Source organism: Trachurus japonicus, chromosome 10 (assembly GCF_045865225.1).
Source record: "Trachurus japonicus isolate A0001 chromosome 10, Traja_1.0".
Taxonomy (NCBI): Eukaryota; Metazoa; Chordata; class Actinopteri; order Carangiformes; family Carangidae; genus Trachurus; species Trachurus japonicus.
In genome coordinates, this window is record NC_140916.1 from 7218368 (window position 1) to 7230457 (window position 12090).

Consider the following 12090-nt stretch of genomic DNA (forward strand, 5'->3'; position numbering starts at 1 on the left):
ACCTGCACCACTGTGGTCATTCATGCTCTATCAGCAGACATGTCAACTTTATTCCGGTGACTCACGACTAATCCTGTTGCACTTCACTGCACTGGGAGGTTTTATGTATTTTCTCTGAGGGTCAATGACGCTTTCAGAGATAAAAAAAAAAACCCTGAAATACTCAGACAATGATCAAAACGATACATATTGATACTGCTGGAATGGAGACAATGGATTCTGCAGTTAAAGAGGGGAGTGGGTGGGAGGGAGGGAGGACGTGGGGGCGTTAACTATGTTGCTTTAGGCAGTCACACGGGACAAATGGTGTTGATTTTTAAATCCATACAACAGGAACATGCCTATATCACATCATCTTTTTGTCGCACCAGCGGCAATACCTTGATAGGCAACTTAATAAAATTGTTCCAGTTTGCTGTGTGCAGAGCACCTCTGGCACTTATGGTCAAGTTAATCACTGAGACAACCTAATTGCCACCAATCTGCATAGTCACTTGATCTGATGCTGTCGTCTTAATTATGAATACAAAGCAGTTGTGGAAGCCCCCGCGGCTAAGAGCATCTGCCAAACACCATCACTGGAAATGTAATTATAAGCCTCACAATGGTTCTGTTAATTGCGGCCTAAGACTGCATTTTTATGTATACATACAGTTAACGTGGTTTCTGTTCATTTCAGCATTTTTTTTTAAAGATATGAATTACTTGATTTTTCAAAAACTAAACTCTTTAACTGTTTCATCAACAATCACACTGCACAGTTGCACTTCCTGAAGACCATGCACTCATTCTTCTTGTTGATGTAATCAAGCTATAATTGGCTTTGCTGTAATTACACATAGTAATCACTGGTGCTAAAGGTGAATGTAAAAAGGAAGAGTTACTCATATGTTTATATAAAAAAAGGATGATACAGATGATGATGATGATGATGTAGGAAAAGCAGAAAGAAAACATGCAGTTAGGTGAGCCACCTACCTGTGCCTAAAGTCTTTATTTCTACGACAGGGAACATAGTGAGCAGGAAGAGAGGAAGAGGAAGAAGAATCAAGAAGAAGGAAATTGGTAAATCTTAAACTTTTACTTCTCAAGGTTGTTGTTTGTCTGTGTGGCATCTTAGTCAAGGTTCGACTTCTTTTTACATTTTTTATTTCTTATTGAAACCATGTGGAAAAAAGCAAAGGTTTCTCTAACAAGGTCTCAAATTTTAGTTAAAAAACACAAAGGCATTTTCTTTCACCTTACTATGTCTAGTTGGGGAAAAAAAAACAACACAGCTGAAACTCAGAAAGTCAAAAACATTCCCTTGAAGAACAAACCCAGCCACCTGAGGATGAGGCAGCATCTGTTTGTCAGGAAGCGGAGAGGGTGGACTGTGGCTGAGAGTTACAAACCACAAAGTCTCCATAAAGCCTCCTCCTGCATCGCCACTGCTTTCCTCAATTTGACCACTCATATTGAAGTATTGATTCTGCCACTTGTTACGTTGGCCACTGAAGCCAGACTCTAAATGATGATTTTACGCAAACAGCATGTTGAAAGAGGTTCAGAGAATCCCATATGGAGTATTTGGGCTCTTGTACAGGAAGCGTGCATCATACATACCAAACACTGAGGCCGCTTTGGTCTTTAAATGTTTGAGAGAGACCAACATCAAGTGAGACTTGTGCTTATTCAACTGTATTGATCTAAATCTGTATTTCAACTGCTGTCTAACATGCGTTAAAATTGTCCTCAGTGTGTCTTTTATGCGAGACTAAATTCAATGTGGCGAACACCACAATGTTTTCATTGTGGTGTTTTGCTTCTTTTCTTGTAAACATAGTAAAATAGTTGCTTGGAGACACCAACCACTTCCTTGTGTTTATCTAGGAACAGAGTTGCTGAGCATGCATGCTCCTCTGCAGCAGCACCCCTGACCGTCCCGTCATACAGGTACGAATGTGTTCCCACTCACTTCAGTTGTTGTTTTTTTCCAATGAAGATCCTGCCTCATAATCTTAACACTTAACTTTCCCACCGCTTGGCACGCAGCTGCCCGCCAACAGCGCTGTGACCTTTGTCCTTTCAAGGCAGTCTTCATATGTTTGTCATCTATGTGTCTCATGTAGGATGATGGCCCAATGTACATTTAATCAACACCTGCTACTTTGAAATAAGCCAACTGGCCGAATCAGAGTCACTGCTGAGAGAAGCCAACTTGGCATGAGGGTGTAAATCATCCCAATTACACGCTGAAGACAGGATGTCTTTCCTAATTATGGAGATGGATGGGGAAAAGATTTCAAATTTCTGTGGGTGGGGGGAAGATGTGTGCGAGGGGAAGTCAGTTCACTGTGTCATTTCAGTTTCTCTCACAGCACCGAGGACTAAATGTAAAAATAAGAAGAAGGTCAGTTTTCTTTTTTTTTTTTTCCTAGGTCTATTCTGTCACATTGAGGTGTCCTAGCATTAATGACAGTATTCTGCATGCTATGCAAGAAATAGTTTTGAAAAAGCACAAGGTTCAAGCTTAATAGAACACATTTATACCAAAGTTTAATTGCACCTAAAAAAATAAAATAAATCCTCACTCTTACCTAAGCTCCATGATACTTGTGACATTGCCAGTTGGGTAGATGCGGCGGATGTAGTTGAAATCTCCAACATACAGACTTCCATCGATGCCCCATGCCAGGGCCACGGGCGCCAGCAGCTTGTTGCCCTGGGCCTGTCCGTTGCAGCTGGGACATGAGATGCTTCTGCGTCTGCCGTTCCCCATGACAGTGGAGATCACAGGGGGCTGGAGTGAGATGAACTGGTTCTCCCCGCTGCCTTTGTACAGAATGCCTGGGAGACAAAACCCCAGTTAAATGTAAACGCATGATACGTTTTTGTCAGTGGACACAGATAATGGGCTCATTATGTAGCCCTTATTTAAAAGACGCTCTACTTTTCTATGACAGACCCAGCTGAAGTTAAAATAGTCTATACTGAATTTACAGAAATGTAGCTATGTGTTCAATGATGCACACACACACACACACACACACACACACACACATTAAAGGAGAGGTTTGACATTTTGGATAATGAACTAATTTGCTGTCTTGTACAGAGTCAGATGAGAGAATCTACTCCTCTCTCATGCCTGCCTGTTAACAATAGTTGGAGCCAGGAGGCAATTAGCTTAGTTTAGCATGAAGCTAAACTGACTCTGTTCAAGGTTACAGTAAACAAAAACTTACCTAATTAGCGCACAGTATGTGATTTTTTTAATCCGTTCACAAACAAATATTAAAGTGACAAGTAACAGTGGTGTTTGTTGTAATAATGTGTTTTTTTCTTCTACTTTCTGTGTTGTGAGGCTAAGCTAACACACTAACATTGGGTACTCAGAAAGGCTTTTTTAAAGACATATACATGTACAGTATATATAGGCTGCTATATACTGTATATGTGTATTTTTGCCTTTAAGGGAAAGCACAGTTGAGAGAGAGACAGGAAATGGGGAAGCAAAGGGGGGTGGGTGCCATGCAGGAAAGGGCCGCTCGATGCGGGATTCAAACCGGGGCTGCCTGCAGTGAGGACTGTAGCTTCAACACATGGGGCCGGCTGCTCTACCAACTGAGCTAAACACCGCTCCACAACTCAGAAAAGCTTTTACAACATATTTTGACCAAAAATGTCAAGCGTCAAGCTGTCTTTTTAAAACAAAGGACAAAAAGAAGGAAACATTACACTTGTCCATTTAAATTAATTACTATACACATATAGGCTATCATGTAACCTTTGAGTAAATATAAAGTAAATATTAAAAAAAAAAAAATGTCTTTGGATTTCCAGCTGTAACACAGTTTGTTGCAGGATACAATCACTTTATAGAGGTGGAGTTGAAATACAAATGACGGTCCGGTACGGTCCAATTAAAAGAGGAGTGTGATGCAACCCATACATACTGAGTAGTCCTGTGATAATGTACTAATAACCACTCATAAGTCAGAAAATTATATAAGCTGGTCTCTATTTTAGCTTGTGTTAGGTGTCTACATGCGACAAACTGACCAAAGGAAAACATTTTTGGCTTATTTAGCTTTATATGCCAGGATGCAGCGAGATATATATTTTGATGTTCTTTACACCCAAAGTGTGAAAGAGCTGACTCCACTTCTTGCCGTCTTGATGCAATTTCACAACTTGGAAGCAGAAGCAAAACCAGCCTTACTATACTGTTTTTCCTTTGGTCCTAACTAGGAGGTATTTTGTCACAACAACAAAAAAAAGTTTGTTATGTATATTTTCCACATTCGATTTTGGCTCATAATAACTTTTACAAAAACAAATCTAGAGTGCAGCAGCTGGCAGCACAGAGGCAACCAGCTGACTATCAATTTAGCTGATATCCCCTAATAATTCAGTAACATGCATTATTACAGAACTGCTCCACCCTCCACAAAGCCGAAGTATATTTGATCTAAAATAATGTTCTTTTCACTTGACAGCTAGCCTCTCTCTTCCTCGGGTCACAGAGAGGTGGTGAACATAAATACAGTGCAGTGTACCTCCCCCCTTATAATGGTGCCTGCATTTCACTGAGAACTTGCTGGCTCTCTTTTTTTAGGGGGGTATATAGTGGGACTCTCTTCAAAGAGGAAAACACATCAAAGGGAACCAGTGCATGCTAGAAGCACTTAATTATTCACATGCAGCAACTTGTTTGAGTTCACACTGCCTCTGTCCTAATTAGTGGATCTATGACTCCACTGAATGTCCACATAATGTCGTTCCCCCACGACGTTATCCCGTAAGCCCCCATAAACCTCGATGTATGTGAAATCAAGCATGCGGCCATGCTGCTCGTCCTTTCCTCTGATTAGTTCCTCTCATTGATTTAATTGATTGAAGGGCAAATTCAAATGAAGCCACGGTCTGGCGAGACTCTTGACAGGACGATCTGACCAATCCGTCTTTTGTATCCGAGAGCGCTATACATGAGCCTCTAACAAAGACAAATAGGTCCGGGGGACGGCTTTATGCGTGACGCCATCAAATGCTCGACCTTGGGACTTTAATTGATCTGTGATCCATGCATCTGCTAAATGAATGAAACACACAGCGCGATGAAAACTCTGAGCGGAGCTGGAAGGTTTACATTGCACCCAGAAACACAGCTACAAATAACAAATAAGCTGCGTACACTGACCAGAATTTTAATGTCTGTTTGTGTAATAGCTCCTTAACATTCTCTGGGAAAGACAAAGATGCTTCTCATATCCACGAGCCTAATGCAGTGTGTAGGACATGGATCAGTTAGAGCGGTGCAGGCGTCTAGCTGTTTGGCTGGCATTCAGCTTTACAGAAAAAAAACATTAATGCTGAGGTCATTTTGGCACGCTGCCGTGGACCTCTCTATTTACACTTCCATCACAGTTTACTGTACACACAAGTCTTACCATAGGCTATTAGACAGCATAATGGAATGGATTAAATAGACTAATCAATCATCAGCTACCCCCCGTGATCAGTCCTCACTTAGCAGAGACACTCTACTCTTTCACTTTGATTTCTTCAGACGTGCACAACTTGGGCCACTCCTGTGTGGAGCAAACTGTGGAGTGAGTGAGCAGATTAAGGTTCAGTTTTCTTCCCTCAAGGACACTTGGTCATGACACATTACTGCTGATGATTGTTGCGAGGATCAAGCTTGTGACGTCTCAGCTGGAGAGCTGCTCTGATGGGAATTTGGTGTCTGACTATCCGGCGCCCCAGGCCTGAGAGAGGAGGACTCCAACAGTGACCAGACTCAAATGGCTTCGGAGCCTTTAAAGATATGTATACATATTTTAAAAAATATTTCTGCTTATCTCAGCTCACAACAGTTTTCTGCGATAAGCAGAAATACAATTTATATTTAAAAAAAAGAAAAAGAAAAAGTTTAGTTTTTCTACAGACTCAGACAAACTGATGCTCCCTCAACAGATTTTGCAGAGGAGACCTGAAGTCTGGGTATAAGTGTGGCAGCTGAATGGATCAACCATTAGGGACGTGTCTGCTCATTGATTAGTAAATTAATGTGCGTAGGCGTCTTTGAGTTTTGGATAGAAGTTGGGAAAAAGTTAGAGAAGGAGAGAAAAATCACTGTTTCACTTGGCAGAGTGGGAAAGAGGCTTTTTAGAAAGTCTGAGAATCTGTTGTCTCCCATACTCCAAGATGACTCTGATACTGCTCCATCCAGCAATCACACAGCCCATAATGTAATGTAACTGAATGTCACGCAGCATTTACCACGTTATTAACCACTCAGACACAGTTAGGCTCCGAAAGTAGCGGGAATTCTCCAAATACTTACGGGGGAAGACATTGAAAAACAAATCAAAATATAAAAGTGTATTAAAAAGAAATGATAGTGACTGTGACCGTGGAGACGACGAGGAAACATGAAGGCCATTTTCAATTGCAGAAAATGAAAGCTGAAAATAGAAAACGAGAGGGGTCGTCGTGACAGAAATATGCGGCGGCTCTGCTGTACTCGCACCCCCCGACCCCCCCTCCTCCCGCATGTAGAAGTGATAACAATAATTCCTCAGTACTCTGAACCATTACACAAGGCCGCCTTACTACCTCCTCTGAAAATGCATATTCATTCATTGACGACAATTTGTCCGACTGATTCCTTTCTTCGAGTCATGACAGAAGGTAATCATTTCTTTGATAAAAGACAAAGTTGAGTCATGTAGCGAAAAAAAGAAAAGAAAAATGCTTTAATGCCGACATCTCAGCTTTGGGAATGATTAATGGAACAAATGCAAGGCCGAGCCTCAATACCTGATAAAAAAACGGGAAGCGCCCTGAGCAATGTCACCTTGGTGACACGTAGAGAGTACAGAGATTGGTAGGGGAGGAGCAGGAGAGTCTTAATTGCACCCTGTCCTTCTTTGTTCCCCTTTGCACTGTGTCGTTCTCTGAGATACCACAGCGCTCGCACTGATTCGCCGTGATCGAGGCTAAAAGTGGGCAGGAAACATCTCACTGCTTCAAATGCAGCGTGCGGAGTGTGTGTGAGCTGTGGAGTAAGTACACTCCGAGACAGTGAGTTTCTGAACTACGCCTGTGTCCAATAAAGAATCAGTTCTGTTACCCTAGATAGAGACAAGCTGCAGATTGCGGTGGGTGGGGGGGTGGGGGGAGTGGGGTTGTGCATATCCATTTGTAACGAAGAAAGGAGGGGAGGGTGGGCAGGAGGACATGACTAAAGCACAGACACCAGCAATTTGCCTTATCTAGTTTGACAGGCTCTGGAGTGGAGGCAGAGAGAGGGAGATGGCTTTTTGCTTGGGTCTTTTTTTGCCGTAAACGATGAGAGAAAAGGTCCTCAGATGTTTTCGGAGTGGTGCGAAAATGAAGCAGGAGTCACAACAAAGAGCGATAGCAAATGTCTGGAGCTAAACCGCTGTGCAGCTGCGGAGGACCAGCGCTCGCTAACGTGTTGGGTGAGGACATTAGTCAAGGTTTACAGCATTAAAGAATCAATACTGGAGCAGCAATGAAAGCAAACGGTGATATTTGGATTCATCTTCATGCCGACCGAGAATATCGAACTGCATTCCCAGCCCAAAAAAACCCACGTGGGCCATAAATCTCAAACGTCCAAAAGTAGCTGAATGCAAGACTGAATAATTCAGTTCGGATTGAGAAAATGCACGTGGATGAAAAACTGGGTGCCTGGGTAATAAAAATGAATATGTGTGAGGGCAAAGGCAGATAGGATTACAGATAGGGTTATGATACTTTGATGTGAACACTGTATAAACTAGCATACCAAAGTCGCTAACAAAACCATTTCACAGTCTGGCAGAGCTGACTGTCTTTGGGTCGAGCTAATAGGATTGTAGTTTGAAACCCTTTCGGGAAATTGATTAAGCTCCTGTCAGAGAGCGAACAACACAAGTTTTGCTAAACTATTTCTGAATCTTTTAAATTTAGTCAAGACTTCGCCATTTATTTTTGGGGCGGCGCTGTAACAGGACAAGTGAAAAGTGTGAAAAAAGCCTCAGGGAGGCTGCAGCACTAACTGCATGAGGGAAAAACTCGACACCATCTGGTTGTTGCTTTATTTCTGTCATCAGTGCTTCCATGTGCACTTACAGCCCTTCAACATGATGATTCTTCATGCACAGTAACATCCAATTTTCTGATAATTCCTCACACGCGGCACAGCTCAATCTAATAAAGGAATGCAGCTAGACATTAGCATATCACACATGCTCGCACCTATCTGTTGATCACAAACGCATCTCAAAAACAACTGCAACTCCAACTGTGATGCTGCCAGGGCGACGGCTTTGGAGATGGGCGTGCTAGACTTTGAGACAGGTGGGATGAAAAGCAGCCGCTTCGGCAGCAGTCAAAGCTGGAGGCGCATTTCAGCGTTCTTCTGCGCACTTCACAAACTTCTCGTTGTGAATGGCTTGACAGATTGGGTTCGACGATGGGCCCCCATGTCTGTTCTCGTAACGTAACAACAAAGAAGCGGGACAAAGTGGCATCAAGGTCTGAACAAAGCAAAGGAAGACTCCCGTTTCACAAACTGGTTCTCTGACATGTTTTCCACAAACATATTCGACAAAAGACACATTGTGCAATCTCTGAGATGTGAGAGGACCTCATATACATGCTGCATGATTTTACTGTGCAAACCCGCCGAGTATTGTGGAACGAGTGTTATTGCCCCTGCCAACTGTGGGTGTGCGTGCAAGATGCTATAAAAGACTACATTCAAGATGTAGGCAGAGATCTGGTTGCACGAAAATCATCCCTCCTTAAAAGCAGACTTCCTCTGCTTGTCAAGATGTCGAGCAACAGAAATAACCTGAGGTTTACATAAAGCTCCACGGACCGGGCCGAAGAGACACAGTGGCAAAAGTCAGATTCACATTGTACGCTCTGTGTCAGGCAGCTGCAGAGGAGACGTGAGCGGGGAAGAGAAACCACACAGAGACCACCGCGGTTATTGTGATTGGTCAGCTCGTGTTGCTTGTGTATTGAACACAGCCCAAGATTGAGGCAATTTCTCACATGTGGCAATTCAAATTCAATATCAGCACCGTCTATTTCCCCATGTATTTTCATGCACAATTAGCCACACAAACACTTTAATGTTGTGCTGTTAAACCAGTGACCCTCATTAACCTCTTCAACCCCATCGGACCTACTGCTAGTGCCTTATAAACTACTATTTAATCACATACAGAGGTGATAAATACTATGTTCTATTTTATAATGATACGCTGTGTCGTTTAGGAAGCAAACCTTTGCAGAACTCCGGGCATCGGGCATTTCACTCGGAAGTAAACAAATGGAATTTCATTTTAAAGTGATTTATCTTTTTCCATTGCGCAGCAAATAAATGCATCTGTGACACAGTAATTACCAGCAGAGCCTTTTACTGAGAAGCAGCTTGGTAGTGATGCACACTCAAGTGTTGATAGCTGCTGACTGAGGGCCAACGTGCTGCCTGATAAAAGCTCACCTAGAGCTAAATTTGTGTATCTCGGCTGCTTTTTGGGGAATTGACTTTATTTCATCTCCTACAGAGCGCTGCAAAGAGGAGAGAACCAGAAAAGCACGATACTCCTACCTGCTAGGTGAATGGGGCGACCTCTGAGTGAGTGAGTGTGGGCGTTTAATATGACTCTCAAGAGTGGGGGCTAGCACAAAGGCATGCTAGGCTATGTTGGATGTTGTTTTTATAAAAATGTTCATGGTGATATCATTGTGTATTATGTGATGCAGCCTCCTCCTGATGCATACGCACACAGAAAGGAAACGGCTCATCTCCAAACTGGTGGAATTGACAACACAGCAGCAGCCTCTGAAAACTATCTTTGACTTGATTAAAAAATATTTCAGGACAGTTCAATCGACACGCTGATCCACACACACTAGGTGACGGAAGCTGTTATGTAACTGCATATAAACAACGACATAATGAAGAAAAAAAAGGAAGAAAAACAAATAAAAGCAGAGACAGATTGATTGAAAACATCTGGTCCACATCTACAAATTATATCAGCTCTAACATTTGAACTGCTTCACCTTTTCTGTTGCTCAGTGATGAAAATAACCACGTCGAATCAGAAAACAAAACAGAAAAGAAAAGAAAAAAATCAATCATAACCAGTCGAGCTCCTCAGCAGCGACGCTGTCACTGAGGGAACATCAAAGAAAATCCCCAGACTCTCTGAGGCTTTAAGACACAATAATAACCCCATATCTCTATCTATCTATCTATCTATCTATCTATCTATCTATCTATCTATCTATCTATCTATCTATCTATCTATCTATCTATCTATAAAAATGCAAGAAAATCTGAAACAGCTAAAACCATGCTCTGACACTAAGGACGATGCTGAGGGGCCACGGCTGTAACCTTGACGACTTTCAAGATGAAAGCTACACAAATTGCACTGGACAACTGTAACAACAATTATGAGCTGGAGTGGTTTAATGTCAAAACAGTGGCCTGGCAAACTGACAATGCACACTACCCTGAGGCCTCCTTCTTATAATTGCACTCATATTACTGCCTGTGCACTTGGTAACAAAGCACTGAATTCTCCAGATTATCCAGAGTGTGAACTCCTGCTACTGTAACCCCGGCGCCGCCTCGGTTGCTGCGGCTACATCTGAACATTTTCATTATGTATGTTTCTCTTCCTCGTCGCGCCTCCGCAGCGGCTCGACAAAGACAAACTTCTTGTCCATTTATTGTACTTGGCGATTAAAGTGATTCTGATTGATGTAAGAGCGAGAAATTCATTTAGTTTATTGAATTAATGCAAGAATTAAACATGACGCCTGTTCATCAAACGCGCGAGCCTTCACTAGAGGCCGTGGAGGCTGTCCTCTTCCTAAAATAGCTGAGTAGTGTGGAATCGTGGTGAGCCCTGCACCCTGGTGACTTACTCCCTGATTTATTCTATCATTACTGTGAATGATCAGCCCTTCAAAACTCTCCTCTATCATCTCCAGATGGGATGACGAACCATATTTCATTCTGATTCAGATATTTATTGCGGTGATACAGGGTAAAGACAACCTGCCTGTAACCTTAACAGACCACCTACAGTATCTCTGACCCAAATGCACACACACACACACACACTCAAACACTACAGTATATAACAGTTCTTACCGTTCTGAATGTCCAATACGTGGTGTTTGTCCAACGTCCACCCTCCCATGGTGGAGGCATCCAGTTCGTAGCCTTGTAACACAGCAGTCCTCTTCTCCCAGAGCACAACATCAAGGCAGGACTCGTATTCATACCCCACTGACACTGAAAGTAATGACAGCAGATGCCTGTGATGAACAAGGTTGCAACCTCCGTACCTGGCTCTCAGCGCATTCAGCGCACGTTGCGGTTGTGTTTTTTTTTTTTTTGTACTCGCTGGTGCTGCTCTCTCGTTGACGATGTAATTTTCCCCCAGCTGGGATGATTTTAGCAGACCCATGGGGTTTCTGCGTCTCACCTGCGCAGTTTGTGTTTTTATGAGCTTCCCTCTCATTTGTCTGTTTTATCTTGTGTAAATGCAAACAACCCACAATGTGAAACAGTGTGTAAAGAGGCAGGAATTATTTCAACAATAAGAGCTCACATGGAGCACATTACAGCACATATCATAGACACTGTGGTATGTTCGCAGTCATAAGCCTTGAGTGAATCCTGTTAATTGCCAGGGTTGTGGGCTTTTTTCTCTGTAGCATGTAAGCTGGAGAGCTCTAACATTCATCCTTCTTAACATAATCCCTCAGCCTCTGAAAACATTTTGTGCAAGTTTGTAAAATTCAAGTGCATGCACTTCTCTAGAAACAAGACAACATGAACACTTCCTGAAGCTGACACTTTAATTATTACTTTGAAACATCATAATGAAGATTGTTACACTTGATCTGAACAAAGGTTCCTCTAATTATTTGTCATCAGTTTTCATTCTGACTATCGACTCCCCCCTGGATTGTTCAGACCTCTGCCTCATAGGCAATATTCCAGGCGTTGCACTGCTACTGAAATATCATACACGCAAAAACAAAGAAGTCAGCAAAAGA

At 42.5% G+C, this 12090-nt stretch overlaps 1 protein-coding gene across 4 annotated transcripts in view; it reads right to left on the reverse strand.

Annotated features, from left to right (window-relative positions):
• The window catches only part of LOC146979331 (teneurin-3), a 138056-nt gene that overhangs the window by 19165 nt on the left and 106801 nt on the right, over positions 1–12090 (reverse strand). For 2 of the 4 annotated variants that reach the window (XM_085789071.1, XM_085789069.1), the window contains 3 exons: positions 11177–11320; positions 2580–2829; positions 979–999 (listed from right to left, as the gene is read on the reverse strand). In XM_085789071.1, the coding sequence (XP_085645197.1) occupies positions 979–999; positions 2580–2829; positions 11177–11320 (415 nt within the window). The remainder of the gene's footprint in view (positions 1–978; positions 1000–2579; positions 2830–11176; positions 11321–12090) is intronic. The other 2 variants (XM_085789072.1, XM_085789070.1) reach the window with 1 other exon arrangement.